Source organism: Semicossyphus pulcher, unplaced genomic scaffold, assembly GCF_022749685.1.
Source record: "Semicossyphus pulcher isolate SPU_LCO1_2020_fin unplaced genomic scaffold, fSemPul1.0.p SCAF_9, whole genome shotgun sequence".
In the NCBI taxonomy this organism is placed as follows: Eukaryota; Metazoa; Chordata; class Actinopteri; order Labriformes; family Labridae; genus Semicossyphus; species Semicossyphus pulcher.
In genome coordinates, this window is record NW_027211770.1 from 18,633,189 (window position 1) to 18,649,766 (window position 16,578).

At 43.4% G+C, this 16,578-nt stretch overlaps 1 protein-coding gene across 1 annotated transcript; it reads right to left on the minus strand.

Moving 5' to 3' along the window:
* Positions 1-221: 221 nt before the first annotated feature.
* ptpn3 (protein tyrosine phosphatase non-receptor type 3) lies at positions 222-16,326 on the minus strand. Its single transcript, XM_069656140.1, has 27 exons — positions 16,196-16,326; positions 15,421-15,489; positions 14,754-14,895; positions 13,637-13,771; positions 13,428-13,470; positions 13,158-13,239; positions 11,032-11,076; positions 10,890-10,942; positions 10,636-10,753; positions 10,464-10,551; positions 10,283-10,371; positions 10,136-10,199; positions 9,598-9,800; positions 9,396-9,521; positions 9,100-9,261; positions 8,304-8,406; positions 7,622-7,699; positions 7,423-7,479; positions 7,078-7,234; positions 6,787-6,962; positions 6,456-6,546; positions 6,214-6,275; positions 5,962-6,108; positions 5,120-5,248; positions 3,804-3,949; positions 3,560-3,695; positions 222-839 (listed from the first exon to the last, which is right to left on the minus strand). Exons 3-27 carry the CDS (start codon positions 14,820-14,822, stop codon positions 765-767), a joined length of 2,634 nt encoding a protein of 877 aa, XP_069512241.1. The 5' UTR covers positions 14,823-14,895; positions 15,421-15,489; positions 16,196-16,326; the 3' UTR covers positions 222-764.
* Between the last annotated feature and the right edge of the window lie 252 nt (positions 16,327-16,578).

A 16,578-nucleotide genomic window follows, 5' to 3' on the forward strand; every position in this document is an offset into this window, starting at 1 on the left:
ATAGTTTCACTGATATGTTGCCAGCTTCAGAGACACTCAGCTAAAGGTTAAATCACCAGACTACTCTCACTTCAGTGAGCAGCTCACTCTGCAGGGAAGTGTGAAGGGTTTTGTATTGCCTCTAGGACAGCAAAGAATCTGAACATAAAGTGACAAATACCCATTTAATGATCTAATTTATAATGTCAGAGGAAATAACAACGCAGACACATCGGTATAAATCAGTGTTTATTTAGTGTCTTAATAATTTAAGAGTGTTTAACAAAGGGTTTGATGATTCTCTAGCTGCACCACCACAACCTTGCAGTATCTGTAGTGATCTAAAGCCGGCCTTGCTCTTTGTCTTCTGACACACAGATAAAGTAGAGATTATTACGTTCCTGGTCCGCCTCTGCTGCCCTGTTTGATCTTCCGACTGGGACGCCTCAGCCTGTGGCACACGTAGCTTAATAAGTAGAGACAACATTCCTGAGTGGCCTCTTGGACAGAAATTAGCAGCTCACATCCGTCTCACATCAGTCTCTATGGAGACCGCAGCCTCTACAAGCATTGTTTAAAACAAAGGCCACTAGGTGTAAGATTCATACTCTCACATTGAATCTAGGCTACACAGATCACAGACAGCGATGCTCTGAAGCTGGTTATACTCTCATTATCCAGTCTGTGAGCGAGTCCCACATAGAGGTTAATCTGTGGCAGTCCCTCTGTGGAAGTCACAGGGACGACAAATGATGAGTCTGTTCTGGTCCTGTTGCTGATTTAAGTTATGGTGCTGTAGATCCTTCCTGCTTCTCTTTGTAGACTCGGACAACAGCCTCACACACAAACTGGAACTGACACTGAAACACAGAAATAACATAGTGTTATTAGGTATTAAACGCTGCTGCTTTCAGAATGGTAATACTGGATATATATAAATGGATACATTTTTATTTTATTGTTAAAATATATCCCACTAACAAACGCTGTCCGCTGTCTTCCAGAAACTTTAAAACACATTAATGAGTGACTCTATTGCACTGGGTAACTTGTTTCTTTATCACCAAGAACGTGGTCAATCCAATATGCACCATGCTCCTGCAGTCACCTTAAATAACACACCAAACGCATATTAATGAAAGGCTAAAATAGTCCCTAAAAATGCCTGTTTTTACTGCAGTGTGAATAATACTTACCCCCTGCTTTTAAGAAATTAGGCCATGCTAGCAGCTCTATGAGGACGTACTTATGTATAATGGTACTTGAGCTAAATGCTAAAGTCAGCATGCTAACATATTAATGAAGACGTGCTAACATGCTGATGTTTAGCAGGTGTAATGTTCACCGTCTTAGTTTAACGTGTTTGCATGCTAACAGTTGTAAAATAAACACAAAGTAGAGGAAAGGCTGATGGGAGCTAAATGCTAAAGTCAGCATGCTAACATGTTAATGATGACTTGCTAACATGCTGATGTTTTGCAGGTATAATGTTGTAAAATACACACAAAGTACAGCAGAGGCTGATGTGAATTTAACTGTTATTTCAGATAATTGGCCCGAAACAAAAGTTTAAATGTATTGTTAGTGTCAACCTCACAGTGGAGCTAAGGGAAAAGTTAGAAAATAGTGACAGTAAATAGAATTTGTGGCTAGCAGCTCATGTATTCATAATTGAACTTTGAGCTAAATGCTAAACTCAGCATGCTAACATGTTAACTTGCTAACATGCTGAAGTTTAGCAGGTAAATTGTTTACCGTCTTTGTTTAGCGTGTTTGCATGCTAACAGTTAAACACAAAGTACAGCAGAGGCTGATGGGAGCTACATGCTTAAGTCAGCAAGTAGTTTTAAAACCATGATTGGTGCACTAATTTTTATGGGAAACCAAGTTATAGTTGTTAAAGTTGGTCTTAACCAAAGTGGTTGACTGACCAACAGTCCATGAAGCCATGCTGCTACTATCCATAAAAATAAAACTTACTATTGACTACATGTGCTGAGGAAGATTGTGTGATCTGAAAAACTCAAGAACAGGCTAATGAGTGGACTTGGTAGTTGGATTGATTTGTCATCTGTATGTTGACACCCAATTTAATATTTTTACACTTGCAGGAGGAACCAAAGAGTGTCACAGGCAAGGCAAGAAACCTGGAATTGATGGGAAAATGTACCAACACATTATTGGTTTTGGTCTTTTTATGGGATTTGTTGACAAAAATATAAACACAGAATAATCCCAGGCTCATCATTCAGCATATGGAGGGTTTGTCCTCTAACTGTGCCTGTTTTCCGTCACTGTCAGAGACACAAACACATGAGGGAAACCTGAGGAAGCTTTCCATCAGCACAAAAACATCAGAGAGAAGAAGCCTGCAGGGACAGGATCTCCTTTCAAAATAAGGGTGATAGTGGTGGCGGTAGTGGCCCAGAAGGAGGCTGGTGACTGGAGGGCTGCCATATTCCCAGCACTACCTCCCATCAAATCAATGAGTAACACTTTCCTCTCCCTCCACAGATACCACTGAGAGAGCGCGGTTTCCAGACCTCTGCTTGCCTCTTCTCACTCACCAGCCATCAGTGTGATACTGCGGCAGTCACATTTCTGCCAGTTAATGAAGGTTAAAGATGACAAAAACCCCACAGATGTCCAAAAGTGTGACATTAACCTCTAAAAATAATTTAGAGTTAATTTGACACAGTAAGTCTCCTGGAAATTTCTAATATGGGGTTCTAAGAGAAGCTCTTTCCTTCAACTGTATTTAACCAAACTATCGACAATTTAACATAATTATTATCCGGCTAATAAAGGCAAAAACCAAAGCTGCTGTTTTTATTTATTACAGAAACGTGATTTTCCAGGACTTAAAGGGCCATTTTGGCCGATTTTAAATCTCAGTCCTATCATGCTATTGTGGGCAGCTAATGCCATTATGGTAAAAAAAAATGCAAATTTGCTCTGTGCCTTTGGAGGACGCTATCCGCTTCTCCAACGTCGTACAACGCGTCATCTGGCAGAGGACAGGGAGCTTGCTAAACTACACTTCCTCAATCTAGGACGCCCGCCTCCAATGTCATGTCTCGTTCAAAATAGTCAGCTTTGAAATGTAGACCACAGACCCGAGGATTTTTTAGACGATCCACCGGTATATTCTCATCGTATTTCGGATTCTGAGCCATTGCCTGCAGCGAAAACGGTAGTATTTCAGTCCAGCGTCTCTCGCTGGGCCGTTCTTTTCAGGGGGAGAGGCGCAATGCATGCTGGGTGTTGTAGGAATGTAGAATGGGCGAAACCACGATCTGTTTGTACAACTTTCTCCACAGCTATGGCGCCAATTTCAAACATTATTGCTTCTATCGATTACAGAGAACACCAGCTTTGACTGACAGTGGCTTTTTCCAGGGGCGAACTGCTCCTTTAAGAACATTACAGTGAAGTGACCTTTGAGCTTTTGGGTAAAAAATGTCATCCCGTAATTATTTTATCCTAGCTACGGTTAAGCTACAACGTTAAATAAATAAGGTAAAAAACAGACACTGTAGCTGAGAGTATTATCATGAATCCCTTATCTGTGTCTCTGTACCGTGGTCTGAACCATCATGGCTCGCTGATCTCTCAGTGTTTTGACAATGTCCAGCGGGAACACCGGCCGACCCTCGTCCAACAGACACAGTGCCGTTTCCATGGTGATCAGAACACCTGTCCGTCCAATCCCAGCGCTGAAACAGTAATTCAAAACAAACATGAAGTGTGTAATAGAGGAAGGTACTAACATGCTGGAAATGCTCAATAGAGTAAGTGTGTGTGTGTGTGTGTGTGAGTGTTACCTGCAGTGTACCATTAGTGGCTCTTCACCTCTCCTCCTCTCCCTCACCGAGCTGATGAACAGCAGGAAGTCTGAAGGGTCATCGGGTACGCCGTGGTCCGGCCACGCGACATACTGCAGGTGTGTAACTGCACGTTCCTCGCCCCGCTAACACACACACACACACACACACACACACACACACACACACACACACACCAAACAAACAGACACACACACAGAGAAAGGCAGACAATCAGAGAGATTTAAAGTATTACATAACCTGTATTTAAAATGATAAACATGAAACATGAGACTGCAGCGCTGCAGGCTCACACACAGACAATATCCAGTGTGCGATAACACTAAAACCCATACAGGGGGAATAACAGAGCAGGTGAGCAGAACAAAACTGCACGTGACCAGTAGGTGAGATTAGGACATGTAGGGGGACACGGTGAGATGAAAACAGAAAAACAGGTGGAGGGGAGAGAGCATGGACTAGAGTTGAAAAAAAAAGTGAAGGCAGGGAGGAGAACGGCTGAGTTTAGAGTTTATACTGGTCATGTGACCTGTGACTCCATGCAGGGATTAACTCGCTCCGCCAGAGGAACAGATGGGCCCACACAGCAGTATCTGTGTATGCATGTGTGTGCATTCTGACTTCATGCCTCCTTGAGCATCATCTGTTTATTTACCTGTACGGTGTGTGGAGTACAGCTCCTTTAATAAGGTTATCTACCAAATAGTTGTTAGAAAGAAGAGCCTCACACCAAAACATACCTGCCCACCAACACCTACGTACAGGTGTGCTAAGAAACATTGTTAATACACCCTAATGCTCACACCCACCCACACACCAAACCACCCATATGGAAGTGAGTGTATGTTGGCTGATTGTTAGCTGCCCGTGGTGAGCTCTGCTATGTGACATATGGCACAAACATGGTACATGTCACTGCAAACATACAAACAGAAACGCTCCGTGTTGTGTGGTCATGCACGTGCTCTTCTCATGTTTCACGTGGATGATTTTGCTACAAGGGGCTAATTCTTTCTCATAATTTGGTAATCTGCCAACAGATTTTCCCAATTCCCAAAACAGTTAGGCAAATATAAGATCAGAAAACAGACAAAAGAGATGTCAATGATCTTGTTTTTATCTAAACAAAAGCCCCAAAGCCAAAATAAACAAGAAAAAGCTGCACATGTTCACATTTGAAAAGCTGAAACAAGACAATGTTTAAATATGTAAATTAATGATTTATCAAAAAGGTTGCTGATTCATTTACTGCTGTAATTAATTGATAATGATTGCAGCTGTATTTGCTTTTGTACCTGTGTGTGTGTCAGAGTGAACTGCCGCGTCACGTACGCCAGGTTGCACTCCTCTGAGTGACACTTCACCCGCATGTGCCCATAATCCTTGACTTCCGGCGGATGCGGCCAGTACTGGTGGCACTTGGTCTGCAAGTGTATGACATCAACAACAAATCACATTACATATGACGTGAGTCATCAGTCAGGATAAAATTTACTGTCCTTGCTACATCAGCTGAGCTCGGCTCTCATGAAGCCACACTTATGTTCAACAGCATGATAAATTCAAGCCGGCGGACTGAGGAAGAAAAGCAATTCATCAGGATGTGAACTGATTCTCAATTTATGGGTGTTTGTGTGTGTTGAGTGTGTATACATGTGTGGGTGCGTGTGATCTGAAGTAGACAGAAACTCAAGGTACTCGACTATCATCAGGAAAATGATCAATTAATGAAAGCATCTGGTAACCAGGCAACAGAGACAGAGACATATTCATTCAACAGGACCTTGATATCTTGCTGCCTCCGTCGATGTGTTTTCACCCTCAGATGATTTATCTCTCTGGCACCCTGCTCACACTTCATATTTAGCTTTTCCCTTCACACTGTAATTATTCACAACTGTGCCAATTGATTATTATTGTGTGCAAACATCACCGCTGAGGTTTGTTATTAAAATAATAATCCACCAAATAACATGAGGCAGCATGTAACAATGAGCACACAGTGCTGCCTGAACACTGTGTAAATGCACTGCTGGTATCGAGCTGTATAATTTAAAATGTTTCTCCTGTTTACTCCTTCCTGTGTAAATGTGGCTGTTTACAGGATAAAAGTAAGAACGTGTAGAAGTATGTATACCCGTCCCCTCTCTGTCAGAGTTGTTAGCATGATGATGGTGTGTGTCTGTTGCTCCCAAACAGTCTGCCAAAAGTGAGTGCAGGTCTGTGGCAACGGACCCTGAGCCGCAACATAACGTAAACATACACCAGACGCTGGGGGCGCCACCTAAGAGACGGACAAATAAACACACACAGATGCACACGCAGGACGCAGAGGATGAGTTTACATCAAAATGTCAGACAGGGACAGTTTCATATCAGTGATGCACACCGTAACGTGGCTGGCGTTGATGTAGTCCTCCTGGCCATTCAGCACCACTCTGGTGGCATCATCTGGAAGGAGAGCAGGACGTCAGTGCATGCGAGGGTCATAACAGAACCACAGGCTCCACCAATTAAATTTCATGAGATGCCACAGCAGTGAGCTCCACATCAAGGTTAGAAAGGTAGCACAGAGATGAGGTGGAGGGGGGAGCAGGTAGGGCACAGGGGGTTAGAATAAGAAGCACTTACAAGGTAAAACATCCTTATAACGATTCTTCTCCATGTTCTCAGGGAGCCGAGCATCGCTGAGAGTAAGACCAGGCTTCCTCCTGTATAAATTCTAGAAATTACAAGCAAAAAAAACACACACACATGCAGGTTAGCATATTGTGGCATCTTTGTTTTAGATTGTCAGGAGATTTGGGCCATCATCCGCCCTGATATCAGCACTTAAAAGGCTTGTTATGATCCCCACAAATACTGAGTGGAACAAAATCCCACTTTGAAAAAAAGTATTAACTGTACATAAAAGCTTTTAAATACCCTGTCACCGTTTAGCTCCCACCTGCATTTTTAATACCTCAAAGTGGAAACACAGTGTGCCAGACTGTATTCCTCTCTCCAGCTGCCTCATGGATTCCTCCAGTGTCGTGACCCGCTCCGACTGGCCCGATGACGGGGACTTGTCTCCCTGTGATTGGCCGGTGAGCGTGAGGGCGGGAGGCAACTGCAGCAGGGGTGCCACGCGGCCAGGACCTTAAATACAAGGAGAGTTCAAGGCTGTGATAAATATTCATTGAAACTTGACAAGACAGCGTGCACTTCTGAGTCACACGCAGCTGTCTTGTGTCTCTGTCTCTCATACACACACCTTTACGTCTGATAAGCAAGGCGAGCTCTCTGGAGTGCGACTCTCTGCTGGCTCGTATGAACATGACGACCTGGTCATGTGTGTGTTCAGAAATGTCTCGACCGTTGATGAGCACCACCAGGTCTCCCTCCAGGAGTTTGGGCTCACATCGACCCGCCTACAAACAACACAGGCTCATATAAAAGCTCCACAACAAACACCGCTCCATCTTTACAGTCAAATACATCTTGCGTTATAATTATCCATCAGTCCAAATTGTGCTTCTGTTTCATCATGAAAGCCATTGTGACACAACCTGGAGACAGCAGGCTGTCAAAACACAAACACCTCTGAGTCTGTTCTCACCGGAGAGTCAGGTTTAACGTGGGATATGGCTAGAGGCATCTTCTGATCCACCCCACCCTGGCAGGAGTTGGGAAATAAAATGGAGCAAGAGAGGAAGAGGAGGAGTGACAACAAAAACACAATGTGAGCAAACAACAAAAAACATTTAATACTTTGGCAAGGTAAAGGACGCAGGTAGAAGTGTAGGAGTTTCACCTACTTTAACATTGAAGCCAAACTTGCCCTCATGATCCGGGGCAATACATATAAGCATCAAGTCACTGTCGCCAAGCGCAGCCTGTGAAGACACGAGAGCTCAGAATCCAATCGCATTTACACACACAAGCACGGATACATAGTTATTACTTCAATTATTTTGACTGAAAAAAAGGAAAGTCACTATCTATCGCCAAATGAGGTAACACAATGGTGATTGAGCCTATGGCCCACTGATGAAAGCCTTTGCAGTTGCAGTATTACAGACTGGGTGTCGGAAAAAATCACAAGCGGCGCCCAGTTAGTGACACGTTTCCCATCACCCAGCAGTGGTTGGTCTGCCAGAGAGGGTAGGCGGAGCTAAGCGGCTGCTTTTCCGGTCTCTGCAAGTGTTGCGAGTAAACAGTAATCTACTATGACTCAACAAACAAAGAAAAGATCGATGACTACAGATACAACTTCAAAAATAAGTGAAAATCCAAAGAAAAGGAAACAAATTCGACGTTCAGATGAAGGCAAACAGTCTAAAAAGGAAAGCGACCGTCAGCGAGGAAAATTTAGGAGTTACAATCGGAGCCAACCGTGGACATTGGTTAAATTGGTGTCCTCCTGCAGTTACCTAGAGGTGCCAATGAGAACAAAGCTGAAATCTTCGAGATAACATCTTTAATGATTAGATAATAGACCTTATCGTAGTGTTGTAAGCTGTGGTCACCATCCTCCTCCCCGATGCTGTCATCAGTTTGCAACAAAGCTTCATCTGTCCCATGGCTGTAAGTGCCAGAAAGGCTGAAAGAGAAGAACAGAGGAGATTCTTTTCACCCTCAGTTGTAGATTGTAGAACGATGAGTTAATATGATCAAATCATAATTCTGACTACATCCTTATCCGTCACTGTTACTTTAAATAAATGTATTTGTATCTGCGACCATGTGCAAAATACATTAATCTCCAAAAAAGAGATTTGAAGCTTACAAGCTTATCTCCATCTTTAGTCCCTGTGCAGCTCAACTGTGGTTATGGACATAAATAGTGGGTTAATTTTGGGAACATATTCAATATCTGGTGGTCTACACAGTGTTCACCAGTAATCTCAAATGAACCTCTTTATGTCTTTCCAAACATCCACATATGAAACAATACAGAGTGGTGCCTCTTAAGTCTTGAATAAACCATCTTTGGTTGAGGCTTACTGCTGAAGAAAGGCACATGCATGAAGAGTTCCTTTTAGTAATTTAGCTAATCATTGGAGGTAACATCACAGCCAAATCTTAGAAAAATTGGAGGCAGCTGTCACATCAGTTGATTACGAGAATGCTTACCTCTTACATAAAGGTGAGACATTAGCATAAATGCGCTAAGTCAAACTTTAGACATAAAAATGATGAAACTTTCATGCCACCAAAGTCCACTGACATGACAGAGAGACTGAGAGTGTCCCTCAAAGGTAGAAACCGCATTTTTGTTGTAGCTGGTACTAACTCTTGGGGTGAGGAGTCTCCTTCACTGTCCTTGCTGCTGCTCACAGACACCCTGTACGTGTAGAAGACATCCTCCCCCTCTGACATGTCTTTCAGGTCATTGGTCAGTTCCACCGAGGAAGGACGAGGCTTACGGATGCCGTGGCGAATTCGAGGACTTCGCCTGCCAGAGAGACAAACCAGGTCAGGTTAGCTTTTCTAAAAACAAGGTGAATATAGGACTTATGAAATGACAGTGAAGAGAGAAGGACTGCAGCATCAAGAGCTTATAGTTCGGGTTGATCCTGCAGGTCGTACCAGTTGGGGGTGGACGGGGGCGATCTAGAAGGCAGACTCTTGGTCTCGAGATGCTCTGATGAAATTGACCTCCGCAGGACTGGGTTCCACACCATCCCCCCCACCACACGCTGGCACACTGGACCACTGCAAGTGAAGGATTTAAAGAGAGCTCAGTATTAATGACGTACATGTGAATGTACATGACCAAGCACAGGCTCACCTCTCAGGTTTACTGTTGCCCAGCCCCAGGTGTTGTGTTATCAGCTTCCTGTAGGACTGAACTGTGCTGTTGTTGAGTTTGGGACTCCGGGCAGTGCGGTTGGAGCTGAAGAAGGAGTGATGGTCCACGCAGGACCTCCACAGGTTCTTACAGGTCTTTGGACAGGGCAGAACCAGGGACACCTCACAATCCTGGGTCTCCCCCTGCAACATACACAGTTATTGTAATGTAACTCCCATATTCAAGGTCACATCACTGTTATGTTACTACAGAAATAAGAGGGGATAAAAACACTGCCTTATCTTATATTATTTATGAATGATTTATAACTTCCTGCCAAAAGTCTGGAGATGCATAAATCATTGTCATGTAAACAACTAAGTACACCATGCAAAAGCTGGGCTTGTATTTGTGCAATTTGAGCATAATTCCTGCGCCAATATTAGCAATACCAAAGCTCGATATAAAGCAAAAAAAGTTAATTAGTTTCGAGGAAATTTGTAACTGTTAGGAACAAATAAATCATCGAGGGACTCACATGTTTACGTTTCAGATGAATAACAAAGCGTCTCCTCTTGAATGAAATCTTGATGATGTTCCCCCTGCATGTGAACAATCAACTGGATAAAAGCTTCAGAAATTACAGGAAACAAGCCGTGCAATTAGTGGCATCATCATCACTCACCAGGGGAAGAAACTGGAGCAAATCATATTACAGAACACAGCAACACCACTGGAGGCCAAGCCCACCATCAGAGGGGCGTCGTTCGAGTCCTGACAGAAAGTAAGACGAGGCGAGAAGCGTCTCACGTGAGAGGAGGTTAGAATAAAACATGAAATATTTAATGAAAGTTTAATCAGGGTACCATGGCAGCATGCAGCTCCACTCCGTACAACTCCAGCGTCCGTGCCGTGTTGAGGAAACACAGCTCTGCCTCACTCTGCTTCAGCCCCCTGAAAGCACACAGAGTCACACATACAACAACAGCAAACCAGGTGTTTAAGAGGCAACTACATGTAAAGAACTATCTGGGTTACTTGTGCTGTGGATGCAGATCCTCCACTTTAGACAGGAAGTCTTCGTCCTGCCCGGGAATGAAGTAGCACTTAGAGAGGTACCCAGGAAGGCGGGGCGGACAGTGATCCCCCATCTCAGCTGCAGGTGATTGACAGAGAGCATCCACACACTGACATGTGCTGCTTATTTCGAGCGTCCTTATAAAGGACTATTACTCACACTGTTATTTTTAAGTCATTAATCATTTGTTTCTCGAGAAAGAGATGGGACTTACACTGCACTGCATAAGAGGACAACACTACAGCTGCACTCAGCGGGCACTGCAACCTGCAATCATACTCCATGATTATACATTGAAACAGCTAAATACAACTGTGCACAACTGGGTGGGAGGTTGAGTGTTGTGTTTAACTAACCGTCCTTCTCTAATGTCACTCCTGATCTGGAGGAAGTAGAGGTGCCTGCAGGGAAAACACAAGAGGAACTTTACTAACACAAGCCAAGTCCTCAGGAGGGTGTCGGGCTTTGAAGCCAGTCTGACAGTATCACATAGGGAAAGAGAGGTCAGGATGATCCTTTTTTTTTAGGTGCATCAACTTCCTTAGCAATTTTTTTAAATCATTAAGTCCTAAAAGTAGTAAAATTCACTTCTATGGTAGCTAACAGAAGGTGCAGCTAAGTTAAAATCCTTTGGCTTCAATCATCCCTGAACAACTGTCAAAGGAATTAAAACAACTAACGCTGTATCCAAACTAGGGATAGACCGATTATCGGCCGGGCTGATTGTCGGCGCCGATATTCGGCATTTCGGACGCATATCGGCATCTGCCTTTCTTTTTTTTTCATCTGACGGCCAATAATAGATCAATTTAAAACTGGGTTATTTTGGCTCTGATGCAGCCGCGCCCCTCTGTCTGCAGTCACTACTCTGTCTCCAGCATTGTCCCACCCACAGCACTGATTGGTTACACGCAGAGCCATGGCACAGGTAACAGCCCATCAGCAGTGAAAGCTGTGCATGCAGAGTGCTCACACACACGGCGGAGAGGAGAAAAAGTTCATTTCTTTGCAAATTTTATTTAACTTTGTTTTATTTACTTAATAAAACTTCAGGAAGTTATTTATTTATTTATTTAAATTTTCAGTTAACTTTATAAGAGATGCTGCTGACCCTGGGAACTCCCTGCGCTTTTTGTTTGTTTGTTTAATAAACATATGCTTAAAGGCATTTAAACAAAGTTAAGTGTTGGAGTTTGTATTATTCAAAATTTTGACGCCAATATTTCCCTTTTACTGCAAATGAATATCCGCTCCAAATATCGGTTATCGGCCTCCTTGACTACTAATAATCGGTATCGGCCCTGAAAGAACCATATTGGTCTATCTCTAATCCAAACCTTATAAATCCATATCTCACACCTGTATTGTCTGTTCGGTGCAGAAGCATCTTTAAAGGCGGGGTGTATTATGCTAAATGCAGCTCTCTAAAGCCTGCCGAGGCTACACTTTGTGACGTCACCAAGTGCAGCGTGTAGAAAAAACTGTGTGAAACCTGCCGTTCACAGCAGCCCGCAGACTGAGCTGAGAAGCCTGGGGATTACCCCCAACATACTTTTACCTACAGATTTGAAACTTTACCCACGTTTAGTCTGGACATCCAACACTGTAACATTATATATATCTCTTAAAATGTGAAACAGCATAATACCCCTTCTTTAAACATATTGGTGTTATTAGCCAAACTACAGGCCAGGCTCTGGTGATCGCATAGTTGGTCTGTCAGAAAGTTACTCTACAACCTTGACCCAGATTGAAATATCTTCTAAGTCTTCTACAGAGAAATATTTCAACATCTGAATTTTGGATTGCCACAAAACTTTCAACATACATTTATGGTTCCCAGAGGATAAATTGTACTAGCTGTGGTGATCCCCTGACTTTAGCTCCAGCTCCATCAGCAGGCTGACATTTGTGGTTTTGAGTGAAATGTTGCAAAACTATTGCATTGACTGTCACATAATCTGGTGCACACATTCCTGTCCTCCACAGGAACAACTGTAATAACTTTTATGATCTCCTGACTTTTCATCCAGTGCCATAATCAGGTCAGAATTACAACACTGTAGTTTATGACCTGCAAGACTGACATTTCCATCAGTCTCTGCTGCGTTTTGTGTTAGCTAATAAGCGAATATTAGCATGCAAACACACTAAACTTTGATTGTTAAAAGGCTAAACATTAGCAACTTTTTAGGATTGTAGCTGTACAGCCTAAAAGGGCTGCTAGCATGGCTACAGCCTTGTATAACTTTCAATAATAGCTTCAGCTGAATCACGAAAACAGGAACTTATTGATTAAACCGACCTGGAGTGAGACAAACGTTGATAGCTGACTAAAGAATGTCAAAAATGAATAAGACCCCAACCAGTAAATCCTTAATCTTCCTGATAATTTAAGTGACGAAGCAGGTTATTCAGATAGATATCTAGTGTGATATCACAGCTACAAAAACCCACATAACAGAGAGGCACGTGGACTCACCTTGTCTGTTCATGCTGCAGAGAGTTGGGATCAGAGATGAAGAATCGTACTCTGAAGTTCAGATAAAAGGGAGAAGCGAGACCTGCAGAGAGATGTCATCTTGTCAGAAATGGCTTATATCTATTGTTGCTAGTTCACCTCCTTCATCTACTGGACCTCTTCTACACCTCCTCAATATAAAAGAAATAAAATAAATCTTAAAACAACAATGTAAAAATACATTTGTCTAGAGATTCTGGGTAAAAGACTTCTGAATTCTCAGAAGGATACCTTTTATCTGCTTCTTCAAGGGTTTCTCAGGCTCCAACCATCTCTGACAGAGAGGGAGAGAGAGATTCATTAAGTGTAACGACTAACTGGGGCAAGAAAAAGCATCTATGTAAGCACACCCCATGGTTATAATCGTCTAAACAGCAATCAGCCAGTGTAATACATTACAATCTCAGCTCAAATGTGCAGCAGATGAACAGTGAGCTCACAGGAGAGTGTGTGTTGGCCGTGATGGAGGCGATGGCTGTGCTGGATTCTCTGATCTGCAGACTGAAGAGCTGCCTCTCCTGCAGGCCCAGGTGGTCACATACTTGGTCCAACAGAACAACACCTTCATCCTGCTTCTGAAAGATGGAAACAACAAACAACTTTAATATCGGCCAAAAACTTTGAGCGACATTTAACGGCTGATTATTTGTGACGATACCGTGCGATGTGTATAGATTGGGTTAATCTGTGGGCTTCTCTGTGCTGAGTTTAGAAATTAAAACTGGTTTTAAATCTGAAATGTTATTAAAAATCAGTCATAAAGATATACAGGTGATTTCCAAAAGACCATCTGCTGCACCACTCTCTGAGGTTTATCATTTTTAATTAATCACTTTGAGGGAAAACCCGCAGCTCATCCGCATTCCCCCATTTTCCTCCCCACTTTATGTTTCCAGAAACAAAGTCACATCACAAGAGGACAATGTTTACTGTAAACTGTGGCGAACACTGTGTTCTTGCAGCATGGAAACATCAATTTTGATGTATATGATCACAAAATCTGGGTGAAGATCGCTCTCAACCGGACGGAGAGAAACAATAAACCGCAGTCTACAGAGGACAAACAAAGAAGCCATAAAAAGAGAGTAATGAAGAGTTTATTATGGGAATCCTTCTGCACATTAAACCACAGCACTCCCCCTGCTCTCCCAGCGTCCACATAAAGACGCTGCACAGCCGCTGTCCTAGAAAGCAATATTGTGATTGCCTCGCTGCATGTGTGTGTTTATGCCTGTCACTGTGTGTCAGTATATACTGCTGTCAGGCTCTGCATGGCTTGCTATGCGGATCATGTAAAAAGGCTCCTACAGTTAGTGTGACAAGCTTCATGTAAGCAGGAGGTGAGCATGTCCTTCAAACTCAAGGTCAACGTGTTTAAGAAGAGGTGTGGATCAATGGGAGTGAGAAAGAATAGTCGTCACTACATCATACAGTGACACTGCAATCATTAGCAGAGCACAGAGACCGATAGAAGCAACATATGATCTCCTCATACACAGACAGGAAACAGGGTGTGTGTGTGTGTGTGTGTGTGTGTTTTGTGTGTGTGTTACGCACGCTGACTCTGAAGGTCTCGATTGTGCCGTCCAGCAGCTGAACTAGGCAGAGCAGGTCCGGTTTTGGCATGTCTGTTACCACGGTAACTCTGCCTCTCTCTCAAGACAAACACCCTGCCCTTAGCTCGTCACTGAGAGGGGACCTGGAAACACACAGACACACACACACATGACACACGCAACCACAAAAACAGTGTCAGATGTTTCCAGGCTGTTGTCTTCAAATGAAAGCACCTCCCTGAGGATGACATTGTGTGGTGAGTAATATATGTGCTGGATGGAGCATCGGGCTGCAGTGAGTAATGCACTGTGAATGCAGAGGAGTGACTGCTTGTGTGTGTGTGTGCGTGCGTGCGTGTGTGTGTAATTCCTTATTATTTGGCCTGGGTCTGAACATGTCCCTTCCCTCTCCCTGCCTCTCTCCGCCTTTCGCAGGCAGCTGAATGATAAGAATGTTAAACATTTTCAGAGCTGAACACGCCCATCAACAGCACTACAACTGATCTCAGAGCAGCCGCTAGAAGCAACATGAACACAAACACACACACATGCAATACTAATGCGTGCATGCACGTAGTCACTCAAGGCCAATAACTCAGCCTAGCTTTGAGACTACCAATCTGTGTGTGTATGCGAGCATCTATATGCATGCAAGTGTGTGTACGTACATGTGTCCTGTCTTGGTTTCCAGGTGAACGATTAATGGATCCAGGGCGGCTTGTCTCGCACACTGCTTCCTGAAAGGACACACAGAGTTTGGGTTAATGTTTGAACACAGTGACACACTTTGAATATGTTAAAACAGAGCTGGTCCCAGTTTGAAGACTTGTTTTCCATAATAACCCTCTCACAGGCAGGCCTCTGTTTGAATTTGAATTTGATGAAGTTAATGCTATATTTTAAAGCAGATTCATTATCAAAATAGGAAGTATGACTTCATCGTGTGTTTTGCATATTGCATCAATTTCTGACATCAGAAAGGTGGGAATGCAGTCCAACTTGCCAACTTTATGATGCTTTTAACAGTTAAAGATTTGTCAGACATGTCATTATTGCACAAGTTAAAAGTGAACATAGCAGGATTGAAAAAAAACCTAGCATAGATTATAAGGCTCAAATTTACTGCTCCACCAATCGTACACATACCAATGAATACACAGGGCCTATCAGAGTGTATCAGGCCCATATCTCTGTTGTCCGACTCTCCCAGTCTGTCGATAATGAACTCTGCGTTGACCCCGCTGTACTTTGAGCCACAGCGCGAACAAGGAACCTGTTGACAACCTGAAGTTTTTCTACAGCTACACCCAAGAGGAGGAACCCTTCACGGGCAAACTTTACTCAAACTACGGCGGAGCTCGCAACTACAACTTGGCAGTCTGAATGTTTTCTGTTTTTTGGGAAGAGAAGGTTTAAAAGACTAAAGAATAAAGTTGTTAATACCTCAGCGGTCTCTTCAGAGTCGGGTCATATTCCTCAAAGTGTCCGCTGTGAAAACCTCGGGACGGGGCGCGTCGGAAGAGCCAGGTATAGTTAGGTAAATATCCGGGACAAGTTTCTCATCCCTGGCTGCGCTGACTCCGCGCGGCCCCGCCCCTTTCGCCGCGCGCGCTCCCCGTGGGATGCGCGCTCAAAGAGGAGCGCGCGCGCGCGCAACGCTTAGTAAACACAGTAGCTTCGGATCATAAACCAAAGCGTTGCAGTAGGTCGATATTCATTTGGGCGCCTTTTCCCAAATATACTTAATTCATAACTTGGAGGAGGAAGATCTAACTATAGTCTACTCCAACCTTTTAAAACAACTAAAAGCATTTTCTGTAGCTACA

What these genes read in the sequence shown, in the direction of transcription:
- ptpn3 (XM_069656140.1), bottom strand. Translation starts at nt 14,822, where the DNA reads ATGCCAAAACCGGACCTGCTCTGCCTAGTTCAGCTGCTGGACGGCACA. An exon ending in TGGAGCTGCATGCTGCCATG is followed by an intron (nt 10,372 to 10,463) that starts GTACCCTGATTA and finishes ACTTTCTGTCAG; the next exon opens with GACTCGAACGACGCCCCTCT. An exon ending in CTCTGACAGAGAGGGGACGG is followed by an intron (nt 5,249 to 5,961) that starts GTATACATACTT and finishes ATACACTTGCAG; the next exon opens with ACCAAGTGCCACCAGTACTG.